The sequence below is a fragment of the Cydia splendana genome, chromosome 4 (assembly GCF_910591565.1).
Source record: "Cydia splendana chromosome 4, ilCydSple1.2, whole genome shotgun sequence".
Taxonomy (NCBI): Eukaryota; Metazoa; Arthropoda; class Insecta; order Lepidoptera; family Tortricidae; genus Cydia; species Cydia splendana.
In genome coordinates this window covers 19,879,875-19,901,490 of record NC_085963.1, presented here as the reverse complement: position 1 = coordinate 19,901,490, position 21,616 = coordinate 19,879,875, and the positions used below count along the sequence as shown (strand labels likewise).

The following is a 21,616-nucleotide window of genomic DNA, read 5'->3' as shown; positions in this document are numbered from 1 at the left end:
ACGCTCTCCGATAACGCGCCTTTGTTACACATATCGATGACACATTTTAGACAGGTTCTGTAGCGTTCGACTCGCCGGCTTCTTCTTCTTCTTCCTCGTTCCCTCAATGCTGAGGATCGCGACCACATGCAACATGTCCCCACTGATTGCGGTCATAAGCCAAGTGAACTGCACGGTGCAGGCTGCCGCCACTCGCCTTCTTCATGGCGTCAGACCATCTCTTACGAGCCCCACCCCGAGCGCGTTTACCATTCATTCGCCCCAAGATGATACACTTCTCCATATCATGCATTGATGATCTCATAATGTGTCCGAAAAAAAAAACGACTCGCCGGCACTCAGTAACCGAAGTACGTATTTTTTATGCAGGTGGTTGTGGCACGTGGCACGAGCGGTTTTACTTAACAATAGACAATAGGATTAGCCGTCGGGCTCTATTAGAAACCTACAAACTATACCAAGATACTCTATGTACAGTCGCCGTCAAATATTTCGGAGCTGCCGAGGTGGTTAAAAATATCTGAACACGCACTCTAGCACCTTGAAAATAGAGGCGTGTTCCGATATTTGTGAGCACCTTGGCCGCTCCGATACATCTGATGGCGACTGGACCTGGTCTACTCGTCCCACTATGATTTCAAAGTCGGTTTGGTCAAAATCGGTCCAACAGCTCTGACGCTACTGTGGACACGTTAATAAGAAAACAAACATACATACAACAAACTTCAATCCTCCGGAAATGCCGTCCGGACTTCCGAAGAACTAAAATGTAAAATCTTCTTTACCGATTTCGGATAAAATTGCAATCATGACCATCATCAGTGAAAGGACCATGGGCAGCTTTGTATGGAGCCTGGACCCAACGCCAACAGAAATGAGAGTAAGATCATTAGATAGCTATTTCTACGCACTTCATTTTGTTCTATGGGCACCAAGCGGAATTCCATTGCAGAACTGAGATATTGGTATTTTAGCCAAAATGTCGTCACCTAGGCAATAGAGTCCAAGTAAGTAAATTAATTGCTGCAGGGTAGATGTTTGCGCACCGCCGGGCGAGCACACCGAATGATTTGCCGCGCTCGCCCGGCGGTGGACCCTATTGCCTAGGTAATAAGAGTGACGACATTTTGACTAAAATACCAATATCTCAGTTCTACAATCGAATTCCGCTTGGTGCCCATAGAACAAAATGAAGTACAGAGAAATACCTATCTAATGACCTAACTCTCAACTCTGTTGGTTTTGGGACCATTTTGACTCGTAGTCCTTTCCTCACAAATCTACTATTCCTTCCAGATCACACACATAAGCATTCAAACAAAGACCCTCAATCCATAACATCTCCAATATCAATAAAGGGGAAATCAAATGCCCCATTCACCCACAAAACTAGGTTTATTCCCAACGCCTCATCTCTAAACCAGTGAAATCCTGATCCTGGAATAAGGATGACTCACGCTAGACTAGAACTAACTCTTTTTTTTACTTAACATAAAAATTTGTCGTCCAGCCGACTCTAATTTGTATATTATTGGATATAAAAAAACCTGGCCAAGTGCGAGTCGGGTTCGCGTTTCTAGGGTTCCGTACATAATTCCGACTCACGCTTGACTGCACATTTCTAATAGGTTTTCCTGTCATCTATAAGTAAAGAACTATTTTGTAAATTTTAGACCCTGTAGTTTCGGAGATAAAGGGGGGGGGGGGGGGGGAAAGGTCATTTTCTGGCTATTTTCTTAAATAACTTCGAACCTATGTATTTTAAAATTATAAAAAAAATCATGTCCATCTTTGGGTTACTAATTTACATATGTGTACCAAATTTCAACTTAATTGGTCCAGTAGTTTTCGAGAAAATAGGCTGTGACAGACGGACAGACAGACAGACGCACGAGTGATCCTATGAGGGTTCCGTTTTTTCCTTTTGAGGTACGGAACCCTAAAAACCGGACAAGTGCGAGTCGGACTCGCCCACCGAGGGTTCCGGTTACTTTTTAGTATTTGTTGTTATAGCGGCAACAGAAATACCTACATCATCTGTGAAAATTTCAACTGTCTAGCTATCACGGTTCATGAGATACAGCCTGGTTACAGACAGACGGACTCCACAGTCTTAGTAATATAATATTTTTTAAACATAGTTAACAGAGTAGGCCGGACTTATCCGGCCCTATTTTTAAGTTTTTTTTAACATGGTTATTAGAGTCGGCCGAACAAATCCGGCCCTAATTTCTAAGGATAGGAATCTAATTTACCTTATAAGGGGCTGCAGAAAAATCTTAATAGCGCGAAGTAGCCTACCGAACAACGCCATCTACTGTAATATTGGGCAACTATTTATAAAACAAAACATTACTGCATTCAGACCTAGCGTTCAATTTATACTAGTGGAGAGCTTAAACTGGATGTTTTGGGAAGGAAACTAGGGTTGCCACGTAAATCCACGTCAAGGTCGGACGTGCTCGCTGCTTGACGCATGGCTCGATACATCTGCACGTGATTTGTGTTTTAACAGCGGTAACAGCCCTGCATGTGAAATGTTGGCTGTTGAGATGGTTTTCTGTAGTTTCCGGTCAGTGTTGGAAAATACTGTCTTTCGCTCGTATTCGAATATGCAAGAGCGATAGAGAGGCAGATAACTTTGCGGTTTTTTGGTGTTGGCGGTAGGCCCCAAGTACTTAGTGCCAGTAGGTACCTATTCCCGTAGTTTGTGTGAGTCATCCTTACTTTTACTCATACCTACCTATAGAAAAACTTCACCAAATGTCATAAGATAACTACAAGATAATCAGTAACATCTCGCTACTAGTCAGTAAAGTAGTCACTTTCCACCCCTAAATAACACAAGCAATATTCTAACGTCAATAAAATGTCCATCCGTGCCTCAGGGCAATATTTCATGACCCTTGGGCCATCTCCATTCTTCGAAATTCTAAATTCGTGTCTATGTCACACCATCATGGAGCGATAGAGACGAAGATAGCCGGTTTTCAAACTTCGCGGTAACCCCTATGCTGACTGCAGTCTTGCTGTTTTAGATAGAATGCCAAATGTTGTAGAAAATTATCAGCTTGATCTGATTTTATGGCAGCGTAAGATATTTCAGACGTAAAAGTGGGTACATTAAAAATATGCCCGTTGTGTAGGTTTTATTGCCTGTACCTATGTTTAATACCTATTGCTTACAGCTACACCAAAGATTGAAGCAATACATTGTTCATTTGAAAAACCTATGTACCTAATGTAGAGTTAGACCGAGACAAGTCTGCTGCTTTTGATAGCACACGCAGTGCAAGTGTTATTTTAAACATCAACCTTTATGAAATAACACTTGCACTACGTGTGCTATCTAAATCGTTGCAGACTTGTCTTGGTCTAACTCTACCTACCTATACGAGCTTTGTATGCTAGCTGTGTAGGTAAGTTAGGTAACCTACTTATGTATTTTCATCGAAAAAAGGTAGGTCCGTTGATCTGTTATCGTTTAGCTAGAATTTTCTAACTAGATACCCAACTAATTTTGTAGCTAGAATTTTCTCTAAAACCCAGTGCCGTCCAAAGTAAACGCTTCACTTACTCAATTTGAAGTTGTCGTCTCCAATTTCGCTAAACGAAATAGCATTTTTCAAAGGGGAGCGGTAGTTTTGAAACTTGACAGATCACATTATTACTACAAGACAACTCCATTACGCTTCTCGGTGGGTTAGTCCTTAAAGTATTGAAAATAATGGAATAAAGTAGGTACCAAGTTTATTAATAATAAAAATAGGGTCTTCATTTTGGTGTGTTTCATAAATTTTAATTGAAATGAATGAAGCTAAGCTAAACTTACCGACAGAAATACTTAGTTACTAATGCTACACTCTAATAACACGAGTTAAAAATTGCCTACTCCTACTACCAGAGCACACGGTCGCTGTGGCCGAAATCGGTCAGGAGAGCATCATCATCATCATCATCATCATCAATGATAAACATTTCATTTGTGTGTTCAGAATTGGTTTATATTTAAAATAATTTATTGGTTGGTGGTTACGCTTGCAAACAAGATTAACTTTTAAAACTAAAATTGAATCGTGGTTAACAGCGCCATCTGTTATATTTTTCGAGTTACACGTGGCCATCATGTCGCCCACGTCGGGTTTCATGGTTTGGTTTGCACAGTTAGCGACATCTATTGTCCGTCCGAGTAACTTGTAGACGTTTTGCTTCCGTTCGGAATTATTTAAGGAAACTAATTTCAAAATATAAAAGCAAAATTATAAAATTTGCAACAACACACATAACAAAACAAACATGTTTTTAGGAAATTATTTCAGGCATTTTTAATTATTAAATTACATTTAAAATCTTATTTCATGTACATTTTATATAAAATTCGTCTCATTTCTAAACGAAAAAGTGCTGCCAATACATATTCTAGGAAATCTTGTAAAAAATGCTCTCTGTTTTACAAATATTTTAGCTATAATTAGTGAATTACCAAAATACCTAATTCACCTCAATCTGTATCTTTTGATAAGTATTACATTTTTGTTATTTTAAAACTTATACTTTTCCGTGCTAGCACAATACTTTCCGAATAATGAAAACAAGGATTTTGATATCTCCGCAATTGTAAGTAGACTGGCAATACACAAATGACGTTCGTAGCAATTATCGATCGCGATTAAAAATAGTTCCATATAAACACTTGTAGCTTTTGCAGTGTGGACACGATTCGCTGACCATACAACGCGGATCAAACAAAATTATTATAACTACGTTTCGCCAAACGCGCGTTCATTTAGTCTCAGAGACACGACGCGGACAGCGACACAGCGTCCGACTTGCTTGATTGCTTTTTAAATTACTTTTAACATGATTAAATCAGTTGTTCTGTTATGTGCGCTTGGAATTTGCGGTAAAGTTTTCGGTCTCCAAACGACAACGTACGAGTTATTAATGCCTGATGTCTATCCACACAGGGTAAGTTTTAAAACTTTATTAATTCTTACTTAAAATATTTCGCAACCAAACTTTGCATCAAGGCCGTATTAAAATTCGCATTCGTTGGTTTTTAATTCGCCGAACATTTAATTAAAAGTTGCATTTGCTATACCGGTCTAATAAACCAAAAATAATTTACGTAATAGATTATTTTGTAAAATTATTTACTCTTAAAAACTTACATACCTACACTCAAGGAATCTTTACTTACTCCATATTCGTAAGTTTATTGATACCTACAAATATTGCTTTTTCGGTGATTTTGCTCTATGTACTACCATTTAAACTTTTAAAGAAGAATTTATGTAAAAGGTTTTTAACGTCCATAAAAAAATATAATTCGCTTAATTTTAATATGTACTTTTAGTGTAAACTATGTTTCTGTAATTTGATTCAATGTTGTTGTAACTGGTTTTGCATCATTGTGAGAAAGTCGGTAAATGAATTTAAATTGATTTTTAGTGTACCACACAAAACTTTGTTTGCGGTACATTTATGGGATCACTTCTGTCAGTCAATCAGTTAAATCAGTAAAATCAATGAATTCTTATATTAAAATTCTGTAAAAAAATTATTAATATTCTAAAATTTCTGATATAATCCAAAACCTTCCCATTCCTCTACCCAACTTCAAACTTTTATCTAGCTTCTAGTTGTTAGTTGAGGTTTCTAAAAATCCCTGACACTCGCCAAGTCCCCGCACCATACTGATACAGACAAAGGACCAAAAATCCTGATATGCCACGGGAAGAACCAACCCTATATATCAGGTCATGATATTTCTCTCACATTGGCAATTATTATTCCTATCTGATGGTTTTTCAATTCCTGGTTTCAACTTCCACTTTGCCCTGTTAGAAAGTTGTCTAGCCCCCTATGGCCCAGCCATACAAATGAAAAATCCAGAATTTGCCACTGAAATTTGTACTTTTAGTGCAGCGAATAGAGTTGATTTTGGTTTTGTTTGAAAATTGAGCGAAACAAAACAAATGTGACTCTATTTCAATTGAATATGATTTAAATTTCTTCGAACTGAATAAGTACTATAGGTAGGATCTTGGGCCTTAGGAGGCTAACCTATCGGGTCAATTGTTAAAACAATAATTATGAAGCTAATTAGCAATACTCTCTACATCAGCCATTCTCAAAAGTGTGCTCCGTGGAGCCCTAGGGCTCCGCAAAGCCTTTGGGCGGGCTCCGCGAGAAAAAAATATATACCAGCTCTGACTAGTTCACAGTTCAACATTGACAAACAAAAAAAATTATTAGGGCTCCGTCAAATATTTCACTTTCCAAAAGGGTTCTGTCACGAAAAAAGTTTGAGAACCGCTGCTCTACATGATCATCTAAACGTGTATTAAACCAGTCAATAGACATGCAGTAATTAATTTTATTCAATAAATTCTTTTAGTAGTTTGTCATGCATTTTTTGCAGAGTCCACTTTATTATTTATTTATTTTATGCTCTGTAGTTTGTAAGTATGAATGATTTAGTTACGCAATCAGATTTCAAAAACACTGCTATCATACAAAACCACTACCGAAACACATACTGAATAAAAAACCGGCAAACTGCGAGTCGGACTCGCGCACGAAGGGTTCCGTACCATTACGCAAAAAACTGGGAAGGGAGCCCCACTTAAATATTTATTTTATTTTGTTTTTAATATTTGTTGTTATAGCGGCAAGAGAAATACATCATCTGTGAATATACAACTGTCTAGCTATCACGGTTCATGAGTTACAGCCTGGTGACAGACAGATGGACAGTCAGATGGAGTCTTAGTAATAGGATCCCGTTTTTACCCTTTGGGTATGGGACCCTAAAAACAGCCCTACCCTACTACAGACCCTATCATACATAACCTTTACCAAAAGCACATACTACATACATATTATGGATTTTAAAATTATCATAAGCATGGAAGTGTGAAATGAGCAAAATTTATGTGGTACTTATTTGATATTCAATCAGTTTTTTATCAACAATTTATAATTGGCAAGCCAATGTCAATCTCGTTTTATGTATACCTCAAACTATGAACATTTTTAAGGCCAGTCCGGATGGGACAATTTCACGCACAATCTGATTAAATTGTCAATTTAATCAAGATGTGTGAACGCAAAAATGAAATTAGCTCGCCAATCCCACTTGATTTGACTGTAAGACTAATTTAATGGAGGTGCGGACACAAGAATACAAATATTTCATTTTCATAGCCAATTTTGCCTCTGGCTTTAAAATTTCGCAAGATTTTATTCAGTTTCCACTTCTCCCATCCTCTTTTGAATTGTACCGTCTAATCTATCTAATACCTTTAAACGAGCAATTCTTGTTTATCTATATATATTATGGATCTCGGAAACGGCTCTAACGATTTCGATGAAATTTGCTATATGGGGGTTCTCGGGGGCGTTAAATCGATCTAGCTAGGTCTTATCTCTGTAAGTATCGCATTTTTAGGGTTCCGTACCCAAAGGGTAAAAACGGGACCCTATTACTAAGACTCCGGTGTCCGTCCGTCCGTCCGTCTGTCACCAGGCTGTATCTCATGAACCGTGATAGCTAGGCAGTTGAAATTTTCACAGATGATGTATTTCTGTTGCCGCTATAACAACAAATACTAAAAAGTATAACTCGGTGGGCGAGTCCGACTCGCACTTGTCCGGTTTTTGAGTTTTTATATGTTTTCTGAGCAAAGCTCGGTCTCCCAGATATCAATTAATTAAGAGGAACCTTATCAAAGCTGTGGACGTTGATTTTATTTGATAGATAACGATGCGTGGGTGGTTATGACACTACGGCCTTGGTGTGTGGGTGTATTGATCAGTCTGTACGTTGTACCAGCGCCCACACTGCTAACTGTACATCGGTGGACCTTATGCTTTTTGTAATAAGGTCTAATAATGTACAGTTAGGAGTGTTGCTGTTTGTATGTTGTGTTGTGAGTCACAACTCGTGAAGTGCAAATTTCCATATGAAATATGGGGTGTACAATGAAAGATGAAAGAAGGTGATAATATATTTATTCAAATATTAGCTTTTAGTTTAGACTCTTAAGCTTTAGAGAATAAGGAGGCCTATTTCTTGGAGCTGTTTCTGACCAAGTAAGCTACATTTTAGGGCCTGTCATAATTTTCCATCAAATGAGACTGACATTATACACTCTTTAGTCTATATAATATACATAATTATATTATTATACAAGAATTATATGTAAGTCTGTACTTATAATTATTGTGAAAATTGCCTTTCAATGAGCGCTTGAGATTTGATATTGATTCCATATCGGTTCTGCACACATTTCATAACACAGCCAATATATAAATGATGATGTTGAAGTACCTTCGCCCACACTGTTAACTGACAGTTCGTAAACCTTATTACAAAAGCCATAAGGTGACGACCGGTCTGGCCTAGTGGGTAGTGACCCTGCCTATGAAGCCGATGGTCCCGGGTTCGAATCCTGGTAAGGGCATTTATTTGTATGATGATACAGATATTTGTTCCTGAGTCATGGTTGTTTTCTGTGTATTTAAGTATTTATATATTATATATATCGTTGTCTGAGTACCCACAACACAAGCTTTCTTGAGCTTACCGTGGGACTTAGTCAATTTGTGTAAAAATGTCCTATAATATTTATTTTATTTATTTATTTATAAGGTCCACCGTTGGACAGGATGGTGTCAATGGATCATTAACCATCATACCTATAAAAGTAAAACAATCACACATTTTTCCTGTTTTTAACTTTTTTTCTAAGGACAAATTTAATTATCTACAGTCATGGTCAGTTACAACATCTAATTAATAAAGATTGAACCCCATTTAACCGCTATGACAGCACTTTGGTTATGAAGAAAAATTGCCACACTTAATTGAGTTAAATACCATTTCTCGAAAGAAAAATAAACGATAATCTCACTAATAGGTATTCTAAGAAACATTTGCTTATAATTTTGCGCATTGCGCAGGGTTGATCCGCGCATTGCGTCTCCTTGAATTATTCTTTATACATAAATATTTCCCGTAATGTATGAATCCATATAAACATTTCTGATTTCTAATTAACATTGAATGATTACAGGATGAGCTATACCTCTGCACTCCCATCCGGATCTTCCCAGATAGAAGCTACTCCATAGGTGAGTTTTAATTTGGTAACCCCTGCCATAAATATTAGCTGTACTAAGCTAGGATGACACCATACCTATAGAGCAGGGGTCGGAAACCGTTATTTGCTCCATACAAAAATACCGGTATTATTACGTTATTTTTCGTTCTTTGGTATATTAAGGTATTTCATTTTTAATGGGACGACCTAATAATACAAAGTCGTCACCTAAATACATGATCCAGTCCTACGTAAAGAGCATAAAATAATTATTAAATATTTTGCTATTTCGGGGTTTTTAAATAATATTACCGGTTCCGAGCCCTGCTATAGAGTCAATTTGGCTAAAACGAAGTGCGAGCGGAAATACCTAATACAATGACGATAAACGACAATGCACAGCGTAGAAAAAATCTTAATTTCATACAGGAAACAGCCCTATACAAGCCTATTGAGAGAAAAAATAAATACAAATTAAAAAGATGCTAGTCTACTCATTAATCACATGCATAAATTATCTATTCGATTTCATAACAGTATGTTTAACAAATATATACAATTACCTACAGATAATGTACCTACTTAGTATACTCAACCGATTAATTATCATTGAAGAGTCAAATGTTACGCATGGAGGTTCCCCTTTCTGGGGAATTACCGACCGCTTAACCGTATCAGAGTAAACAGCAAAAGTTGCTGAGGATAATATACATTACAATACAGTACCTACTCTTTATTATGATGATGATAATGATCCTTCCGGCCGATTTCGGCAATGGCGACCACTTAAGGGGCCCACTGATTAACAGTCCGCCGGACGGTATCGGCCTGTCAGTTAGAACAAAATTTTAACAGTTCCGAACAACTGACAGGCCGATACCGTCCGGCGGACTGTTAATCAGTGGGCCCCTTTAAACTCCTAGTCAGTTCGGCGCTCGTGCGTCCGAAGATGGCTGACGTAGCGATTCTTTATTGTACTCCGATAATAATCGGCACTCCCATGGCAAAAAGCCGTTGTCCCGACTTGGAAATAGATGGGCTTATTTGCAGAAATACATAATGTAGATTTTGTTATGATAATACTGTTCGATTTACTTCACCGATGAAGCATTCACTATATATGCTCGTACCTACTAAAGATTTTGTTTGTTTTGTAGTGGGGTTTGAACCGAATGCGAGCATGCACACAGCCCATCACATGCTGCTGTATGGATGCTCAGAACCAGGGTCCAACGATAGTGTTTGGTAAGTATTTTACCTGTCATCTATATCTTATAAGGTATGTCATGGAGGTAGGGGCTCATTTAGACAGCACGCGAACTCCAGTGTAAGCTTAATTAAACACATTGCGGACTATTGTGATTAGGTACATCCAATTCAGCTCGCATACGAGTTTCTCTCACCGTCTAAATGAGCCCTAAGAGTACCCGTTGTAAGTCTAACCGCTTCAAATGGTTTGTTACAGCGATTAAGGCTTATATCTCTGTCTGTTTGTTTGTATGTTCGCGATAAACTCAAAAACTACTGAACGGGTTTTCATGCGGTTTTCACCTATCAATAGAGTGATTCTTGAGGAAGGTTTAGATGTATAATTTGTTAAGGTTTACCCGTGCAAAGCCGGGGCGGGTCGCTAGTATTTTAAATAATATATATTTACTAAATTTTCTTATCTAATTAGTTTACACACTACATAAACTTACCCTAAAAAGATCTAGCTTCCTAATAGGTTCCGCCGGAGAAATGAGCTGGGGCGCAAAGAATATAATACTCACTAGGAGAAGAACGGTAACTCCATACAAAAAAATGTCCCCAACCGTTTATACGTTTATACTAGTGGCGCCGTCTTTGTGTACCAATGGAACTAAAGTTGACAACCGGTTTAGCCTGGCGGGTATTGGTAGGTAGTAATTCTGTTGATAAACATATTTGTTATCTTCATATCACGAAATATATGCAAGATGCAAATATTACCCCTTGTTTGTGGTATTATCAATTGATTTAAATAAAAGGCATGTAACATAAACATGCCTTTATTATAACATTATATATATTATTTATTAAAAAATGTTTTACATATAAAAATATACACTGAAAACTGGCAACTGGCAACTTAATAAAAAAATAGACATTAATAAAGCGCATTCACAAAGTTTTCAGTACCTTTTATACAAATAACATTAGGCATGCCTACTTTACACACAGATACACTACACTTTACATACGGCATTTTACACAGATTTCCAACTTGTATTCATACATTTCTTCACGGTTAATTAATACGCTTTCCAGATGCGTTATGACTCGGTTCCTTCTGGACCCACTAAAGTTGTAAATTTCACTCTGGCTGCTTCAACAGCCGTTGCTCCGCATTTAGCACATTTTCTATGTGCATTGCTGTAATCCATGTAGGTACGACTTACAGTCTTAAGTGGTACGTAGCGGTACACGTTGTATGTATTATTTAAAGAGTTAATAAATAAAATTTTCGTTATGAACTTTAACCACAGCAGTTGGACAGAGTCATTGACAAATATATTTTTTATTATGGTGGGTAGACGTACCTACCCTCCATATATTTTATGAACATTGATAAAGACAGTTGGAAACAAATATTCATTATAAAACTTAATCGCATGTAATTAAGTTTTAAGCGTTTTAAGTCCCGTTTTATGATTAATATTGTATAAAATTCGTGATAATTTAAATCAGAGTTGGGAGCAATGTTGCTGTAGAAAAATGTTTTTATTTTTATTACTCGCAACTTTTTCCCGGAGGCCAACGCACACATAGAAGATTAAGGCGCACACATGCGCAATTATTTGGGGACATAACTTTCTTAGGAAGTGAACAGGCCTTGCTGGGGCGTATCGGTTTTAGTTACAAAATCATAAATTCATAACACTCTAGCAACATAAGGCTACCGTTTATACGAGTACACCAACCTTTTTACTATTTTACCTTTTTACGCGAAAGTCATGTATGAGCGTTAGCGATTTACGAGTAGATCGCGTGTCGGCTACAGAGTGATAATAGATAAACTTGGTGGCTTGGTTGGACCGATCTGGCCTAATGGGTAGTGACCCTGCCTGTGAAGCTGATGGTCCTGGGTTCAAATCCCGGTAAGGGCATTTATTTGTGTAATGAGCACAGATATTTGTTCCTGAGTCATGGATGTTTTCTAGTATTTAAGTATTTGTATATTATATTTATCCTTGTCTGAGTACCCACAACACAAGCCTTCTTGAGCTTACCGTGGGACTTAGTCAATTTGTGTAAGAATGTCCTTATAATATTACTTATTTATTTATTAATTATTTATATGTACCTTCATAGTAAATACTGTCTATTTACAGGAGTTGCGGTGAGATGTCAAGCAATGAAATCGACGCACAGTACAACACAGCAAGCCCGTGCCGCTCGGGATCTCAGGTATTCAATTCAATTCAATTTCTTTAATGTTAAAATAACACATGTCAAACAAAATCACAATAAAATAACAAAATATACAACAAACACTAAACACTTCACTAAAAACTCTAACACTAAATTTAAAGCAGATACACAGATCAAGGAAAGAAGAAAAAAATAACAGTAATAATAAATACAAATGTCAAAAAAAAAAACAATAATTAAAACTTATACATTACAAATGTCATTTTTCAAACATAAAAAAATATGCGAGGTATTTGGGTCTATTATTATTTTATTTTATTTATTACTTTATTAGGCACACAAAACAGATAACATTTATTAGGTACAAAAAAATATTATTTTCAGTACAGGGGCCCGTTTCTCAAAAGCTTGTAACTTGTAATACAAGCGGATGTCATCTTTTTGGCAGCTTTTGTTAGAAAGGGACTTCCACTTATATTACAATTACAAGCTTTTGAGAAACGGGCCCCAGGTTTTGGTTGGGAATGCCATCCAAAGCATGTATGCGCATCATGAAATACATATTAGAGCGAAAACTACAAGTTTACTAATGCTAGGGCTAATATACAAACTAACACATTTCATTGGATTTACCTCCGTGGACAATAGATTAAAAGTTAACGACCCGGTACATTTATATCACGTTTTTCTTGTTTGAGTCTCAAGTAGTCAAATAATTTAATTTCCAACCCATTTCTTACCTTGTCACAGTGACAGTGAATATGAAAGTCGCTAGAGACCTCATACTACACCGTGTTTTTTTTGATTTCCGTTAATTTCAAGGGTGCATTCCTGAGCTTAAATCAAGTAACTTTCTCAAAGACACCGATGTTCTAATTAAGTCCATTTCGGAGATAATCCATAATTTATTTATTTTCCTATAAGGCCTCTACAAGCGTGTACACTTGCCTTAGGGCCGGCTTACATATTGATTAGTGTTTAGAATGAGTTCATACATTTGCTACTAAACTTAAGTACAATCTCGGTCGATTGATGTACGAAATGACATTGATATGTCACAGATTTCAATTGTTTGGTTGAGTTAAATGTAATGCCCGTGTTACAACAACGCTATATGCTACATTTAATTACTTTTTAAACAAAAAAAAAAAACAAAAAAGAAAACAAAAAAAAAAATTTTGAAAATTAACTATGCCATTTAGTTCTTATAAACGTACTTAACTATACCCCGAAGTTAACGGAATTCAATAAAAACACGGTGTATAGTATAGGGCAGATATTTGACTGTATTTAAAATAAATTATTTTACAACATGCATGAAATAAAGCACTAGATTCTAGTGCCTAGAAGATTAATAGAGAAACGTAGACAGCAGTTATTTTTAGACATAATTTATATTTTAAAACCCGTATAAAACTATAAAGAGTAGGTAATTTGATTGTGACGTCACACGCTAGTGTTTCAAATAAATTCCATAGTAGCAAAATCGTTTTGACAGTTCGAAAAAAGAAATTGATTTGACTAGTAGTCAAATACCCTTTCTTTGACCGTACCTGTTTGTTGCAAAATAGTTATCTTTTATTTAAAATTATCTTTTGATTCTTTTAACTTTGTGTTGTCTACAGAATTTTCAACTCCAAATTGTTATTTCTATCATATTTCAGATCGTGTACGCATGGGCTCGAGACGCTCCGAGTTTGACGCTCCCCGAGGGAGTGGGGTTCCTAATCGGGAAGAACTCGCCCATCAAGTACTTGGTGCTGCAAGTACATTACATGTCGAAGTTCCCAAGTTAGTAGAAGTTCTATCATATCCTCCTAAGGCCCAAGTTCCTACCTGTTGCACTTAATTCGGTGACATTTAATTCATACTCAATTGGAACAGAGTCGCATTTGTTTTGTTTCGTTCAATTTTCAAACAAAACCAAAATCAACTCTATTATCAGCACTAAAGGTTCAAATTTCAGTCGCAAATTCTGGATTTTTCATTTATATGGCTGGGCCTTAGGAGGATATTTCAGATTGTGTACGCATGTCGAGACGCTCCGAGCCTGACCCTCCCCGAGGCCTGTTTGGTAAGCCCAGTGGCGGATTTGTCCTAAGGCCGCCTAAAAAATTCGCGGATGATAACAAGAAATAACTCAAAATGATGGACAATATGATGGGTGCTGAGAAAGGGGCGGCTACAGGGTCTGGGGTATAGGGCGGCATACTGCAAATCCGCCACTGGGTAAGCCGGAGCTCATTCCTTATTTCTCTTATTTTTCTTCGACGCCTCTACGATAACGTGCTTGTCTCCCTCATTTTACGCAGGCCTGTCGGAATCGACGGTATAATCCCATTTGTCCCCGCCCCACGTAACCGCCGCTATACATGAGGCGTGGACAAATGGAAATGATTCATATCATGAAGCGCCTATTCCCATCTGTGCCTGGCGGGGACAAATAGGAATAAACCGAATAGTTTTATTGATGCCCAGCTATTGTTATGAAGGTATTTCATGGTGGATTCATAAAATAGACTTGATGCTTTATTCTAATCAAGTGTAGGTAGTTATTTTCAATATAAATTTGCGTAGCGCTGTTTCACGGTTGATCACAGTACGGTCATTAAATACGGAACGTAATCACATTTTATGGCATACAAGCCATGCGCCTTATCGGAACACGTTGAGTGAACAAATACACAAATCAATTTTTGTTCAAACATGTTACTCAAATTAGAAAAAGATGTACAAGTTGTACAGATTTTTCTTAGAGACTGGCGGAGACAATCAAAAAAATAAATGTCATAGAATACGAGTAACTTACACAAGTCGATAGTTCCAAAATAAGTCTTATGTTGCTGATAATTTGACGACGATATATATATATATATATATATATACCGCCATATATATATATATATATATATACAATATATTATGTAATCCCATAGAAAACAGCCATGACTCGCTCACACGACACTAATAAATGCCCTTTACCGAGATTCGAACCCAGGAATGTCAGCTTCTTAGGCAGGATCACTAAAACCGGTCGCCAGAATGTTTATTATTTGAATAAATATTAAAGGTTAATTTAATAGGTAGTATAGGGATGGTGTTCAGCAAAAATGTGTCAACCCACATTCATTTTGCAATAAAATGTCAACTTTAAGCGTCAATTTTTTCAGTTGACATCTTATTGCGTAATTAATGTGGGTTAACACATTATTGCTAAACACCATCCAGTCTGTTACAGTTGATATCACGTGTTTATAATATTGCTACGTAAGTCTTGTTAAACGGTAACAAGCAAACGTATGACTTCGTCACACCGATGTGAAAAAGGTGGCACCGAATTAGTACGAAATGGAATTATATACACGTGTTAGCCTACAATTCCTGTTGTATTTACCGTTGGTTATGTTAAACTATTTAGCATACAAATGGTAATTGGTTTCCTACAGATGCAAAGATATCCATAACAATGCTTTTGTACCTTTAATGTTCACTGTCACATAGTCGGAGTGATCCAAATCTACATGTTAGTTAATGGAATTGTAAACCTTAAGCTAATAAATATTAGTAGTATTATCGTGTGTAGTGCAATCTGACGCTACAGTTCACGTGGTTTTTGTTTACTTACACGCTTGCTATTTAGAGTTTCCTGTCATTGTTAGTTTAAACAATTTGAGGTAAATAGAAAAATCTCCTGTCAATGTAATTTTAATCTTCTCGCATGGGCAATAAAGTCGATATTTGGACGGATCATTTTGAAAAACATAAAGGTCGCGGTGTCGAGTTAACTTTTCCTGCATTCGGCGTTTAGACCATTGATCGTGGGTCCCTGGCGCTCTGAGCCTTTTCAAAGACCTGTCGAAGAGACTCAGAGATGCTCAGGCGACCGAACAGCTGGCAGCTTCCTCGTTCGACGTATCAGCTTAACAATCCAGCGATGAAATGCTGCCAGCATCATCGGTACTACGCCGCGGGAACCATTTTTATATTTAATATTTATGATGTCAACGATGTTTACGTATTATTGAAATTGTTACTGTTTATTGATATCATTATGTTTAACTATAGCAAATATAAATATTCTTTTGTTTTGAAATAAGAATGCGATTATGTTATTGGAACAATGAAGATTTTAATAATTATATAATTGTTTTTATTTACAGAAGGCAAAACGGATAACTCGGGTGTCTTCCTGAAGTATACACAAGAACAGTAAGTATTCACGTTATTTCTATCATCAAAATAAAGCACTAGCAGACATAAAAGTCGAAATGGTTTCGCGTGTTTGAAGTCTGAAAGTTGCGTTTATAAATAAAATAAATAAATAAATATTAGGCGACATCTTACACAGATCAACCTAGCCCATAACTAAGCAAAGCTTGTACTATGGGTGCTAGGCGACGATATACATACTTATATAGATAAATACATACTTATATGTATACATAGAAAACACTCATGACTCAGGAACAAATATTTGTGTTCACACACAAATAAATGCCCTTACCGGGACTCGAACCCAGGACCATCGGCTTCACAGGCAGGGTCACTACCCACTAGGCCAGACCGGTCGTCAAACCCTCGGTCGGTTATATTATATAGACAAACATTCACATAAACACAAACACTCACTTACACAAGTGCGAGTTCATTTTAAGTGTTAGACATTCCAAATAAACTTTTTAAAATTTCCATGTTTCTGGTTTTTGAAGAAAATTTGCTATAACGGTATTATATGTAGGTACCCATGTATTAAATTAAAGAAACGTAATCTACACAGATTAATTTTGTATAGTAGGTATGTATTTAATTTTATAGTTCAACCGGGATTTTACCTTGACGGTCGCATTGCACATATATCCACCATTGCCGTGAATTGGTGGGAACAACCCTCTTTTATCAAAACTCGATCTTACCACCTCGACTTAGGGTACATTTCGCATTGAATAAAGCTTGCTCACGTCTTGCCAAAGTATTAAACTTCCTGCGCACTAGTAGCATAAACCAGGGATACTACCGCGAAAAACGAAAATCGGAGTTTCCTTTTCTGCCTCTATCGTTCGAATATGCAAGAGCGATAGAGAGGCAGATAAAGAAATTTTGATTTACATTTTTCGTGGCAGGGTGTCTGTTTTTTAAGGCTGTTCTAAACTGACCCTTATCACCTTGACTCACAGCTCCATTCCCATTGCAGGATGCCCCGCCAAGCCGGCGTGTTCCTGCTCGGCACCAGCGGAGCCATTCCTCCGAAGAAGGTGGAACATATGGAGACGGCTTGCACTATGACGGAGGACAAAGTCATCCATCCTTTCGCGTTCCGAACTCATACTCATTCCCTCGGTAAGTAATTATTGGTGTTCCTTACTTTTTAAGAGTTTAAAGAGAATCCCATCAAATTGTCGGTTTAAAAAGTACTCCTCTGATTTTTATCTGAGTATGCTGAGTTTTTGTTTTACACTGATATATAAACCAAGCTATGAAAATGACATCTTTATTCTTAGATTTGTGCATTATGCATATAATGCACTTATGGCATAACATCAAACAAAAGATAGGCTTCCTAATATTTGTATTAAACTAAAAAAGTAGCTTTTGTAAGCGACATTCTGGTGAAACACTCCTTGATTGTAATCCTTGTAAAAATATTACGATCGAAAAGTACGTTATTATTACGTGGAAATATACTAAAGAATGTCAGACATTTATGGAATAACCTTCATAATACCATAAACTAATCAAATCATTGCTTATTCCAGGAAAAGTGGTAACCGGCTACGTGGTCCGCAAAAACGAGCAGGGCGACGAATGGACCCTGATCGGCGAAAAGGACCCCCAGCTACCCCAGATGTTCTACCCCATACAAGACCCCTCGCCTATCAGCAAGGGAGACATTGTTGCTGCTAAGTGTGTGATGAATAATACTCACGAACACACTGTTAGGATTGGGTGAGTTTCATATACTATGTACTTAAAAATTAGAAAAGTCCCCAGTAGTTTCAGATGTTCTACCCCATACAAGACCCCTCGCCTATTAGCAAGGGAGACATTGTTGCTGCTAAGAGTGTGATGAATAACATTCACGCACACTGTTAGGATTGGGTGAGTCTCATACAATCATTATCTAGTTAGTAAGAAAGGACCCCCAGCTGCCCCAGATGTTCTACCCCATACAAGACCCCTCTATCAGCAAGGGAGACATTGTGGCTGCTAAGTGTGTGATGAATAATACTCACGAATACACTGTTAGGATTGGGTGAGTTTGAATATTTAGTAAAAGAGAAAGATTCCAGGTGTTCCAGATGTTCTACACCAGCGGTTCTCAATCTTTTTTTTTTGACGGAACCCTTTTGGAAAGCGAAATACTTGATACCCCCTACCTTGATACCTTGGAACCCTACGATAAAACAATAGTTTTAGAAGTGTGTTTTTTGCATAGTAAAATTTTTCGAGGCGACTAAAGCATAGTGTTCTAAATTCTTGCGGAACCCCTGCAGGGGTGTCGCGGAGCCCTAGGGTTCCGCGGAGTACACTTAGAGTATGGCTGTTCTACACCATACAAGATCCCTCACCTATCAGTAAATGAGACATCATTGCTGCTAACTGTGTCATAAATAATATTCACGAACACACTGTTAGGATTGGGTATCATTAGTGTTATTTATAAAAATCTACTGGTGCTGGTGCTATAATATAATACTTACTTTTAAGATCTGTCGTAAAGGGAAGGGTGGTTCCATCCGTCCAATATCAATATCCAATATTTGAACATATTTCTTTGTTTGAAGGAGGCCCATTCCACTTATCCAATATCTTGTTCAAGTTTTTATACTATTTGCGTAGATCTAGCAATTTTGAATTAAATGTAATAGTCAATTCCCCCAATTTCTTTGATCTAATGCACATTGGACAAAGATAGTAGACAGATGGAATGCCACTCTAAGGTTTTTCTATTATTTTACCGTTACCAGTATTTCAATAGTTATTTGTTTTACAAGGGGGCAAAGTTTTTGCTTAACCGCTCGTGCTAATATTGATACCTGAGCAAGCGAAAGATTCCAAAATTTAACCACGAGCGTAGCGAGTGGTTCGATAAATGGAATCTTGAGCGTTGCGAGGGTTTCAAAGCACGAGGGTTAAACAAAATTTGCCCCCGAGTGAAACACAAAAATTTTCACCACAGCAACCCGAAGCAAAATGTAAAATATCAAACAAAATCAAACCAAATCAAATCCAAATGAATGTTATTAAATATTTATCATCCAAAATCATCATTTATAAGTCAATTCTACCAGCAAACATAAGAAAATAACTCAAATTTTCCATTAGACTACTTTGCCTCACATGTGAATAAAATGCAACTTTGCTATCGGTTTTTGAAGTGCAAAGTAAGCCTTTCCGAGCTGGTGTGGTGAAAATCAACTTTATCCGTTCCAGCGCCACGAATAAGGACGAGATGTGCAACTTCTACCTGATGTACTGGGTGGAGCGCGACACCCCCCTCCAGCAGAAGTACTGCTTCTCGGCCGGGCCCCCCTTCTACTACTGGTCGCGCGCGCCGCAGAACTTCAACCGCATCCCCGTCCAAGATAACGCCAAGTACACGTAAACGGGCCGAGTATGTCTCTCTCACATTTTGCTACCAAGGGATGCAAGCAAGCATATTTAAGGACAGACCTGAACAGAATTATCGAAGCTACACGCAGTGATGTGTTTATTTTTAACACACATTGTTTAATTTTCAAGTTCTGCTCTCCTGCAGCTCGGCTTAAGAAAAAAAAATGATTTAATTCGGACTTTAAAAATCTATATCTATATACCTAAACTTAGACCTTCTGTTGGTTTAAACCTGCGGGTCTTCGGCTTTATGTGGTTTTACAGGCAGCTGCAATAGATAACTGATTCCCCCTGCATAGAAAATTGTTTGCAAGGGGGGTCATATATCTCTGCAGCTGACTCTTCATTTCGCTTCGTTAACGATACACTAAACGGTTAAAGGTTTTGAACAGCGATGTGGCCGAACATGTAGGTACAGATCTAGTGCATAATTATATTCCGTCGTATTTTCACGTAAACGTACGAACGTGTCTTGCTATTTCAAACAGTCTCGGTATAAAAAGTACTGAGGTTGGCTGAAGTAGCATGACAAATACGAAAGTTTCCGAGAAAATACGATGGAAAACAATTATGCACTGCGTTTGTACGTTTATATACAAACAAAATTACACGATAAGTTGTATCTGAGATTTGAATGTCAAACGTGAATGTCTTATAGCAAAAATTGGCACTGGCTTTAGTTCTAATACTTAGAGTCGGACCAAGAAAAGTCTGCAGCGGATTTGATAGCCCAAGCAGTGCAAGTGTCATTTATACGTCATAATTTCATAGAAGTTTGACGTTTAAATTAACACGTGCACTGCGTGGGCTATCAAATCCGCTGCAGACTTTTCATGGACTTACTCTACTGACTTTCATATCTTCGTAAGATACGCTTATACGTGAAGAAAATTGAACCTTTTACACAGTAGGTTACATTCTATATTTGAATGGCAACAGCATGCTAGATTTTACCCCATCAAGGGCCAGCTGCATCAACCACAATTGACGGACTGATCACAATTTCGTGAATTTACCGGTACTTAACCCTCGTATGCTATCTAGCATAATGTGAGAAAGACTTAAGAACTTAACACTGCCGATTTCGGTAATAATAAGTAATACTAAAGGCCTGTGTCGCGTTCATGTCGTTTAAAGTGTAATTCATAGTCTAATAAAACATGGTCTTCTCTTCCCAGAGTGACACAAGCCTACGTCACAATAACATTGCCACTTTATATAGCGCTATTGCATATTATCATATAGCGCTGTCGCATGATGACGTAGGCTTGTGTCAGTCACGTGGTCGGAATAGAGTATCATGCGGAGTATTATACCATGGTGTAATTTGAATTTGAAAAAAAAAAACGCGACGAGCATTAAAAGTAAGTACGAATCGGCCGACGAAATGATAGAATCAATCTAGATGGTTATTTCTGTTGCTCTTAGACTAAAAAAAGTATTAAATTCATTTGAAAACTATGCATTAGCTATGTGCTAAATGCCATATGAACACTCATGGCGAC

The 21,616-nt window shown here is 37.4% G+C and overlaps 1 protein-coding gene across 1 annotated transcript; it reads left to right on the top strand.

The window, feature by feature from the left end:
• The first annotated feature begins 4,606 nt into the window (after window positions 1-4,606).
• Window positions 4,607-20,838, top strand: LOC134790191 (peptidylglycine alpha-hydroxylating monooxygenase). Its single transcript, XM_063761021.1, has 9 exons — window positions 4,607-4,968; window positions 9,081-9,138; window positions 10,265-10,352; window positions 12,461-12,536; window positions 14,165-14,291; window positions 16,661-16,709; window positions 17,692-17,837; window positions 18,254-18,443; window positions 19,932-20,838. The coding sequence occupies exons 1-9, from the start codon at window positions 4,861-4,863 to the stop codon at window positions 20,101-20,103; spliced, it is 1,014 nt and encodes a 337-aa protein (XP_063617091.1). The 5' UTR covers window positions 4,607-4,860; the 3' UTR covers window positions 20,104-20,838.
• The last annotated feature ends 778 nt before the right edge of the window (window positions 20,839-21,616 follow it).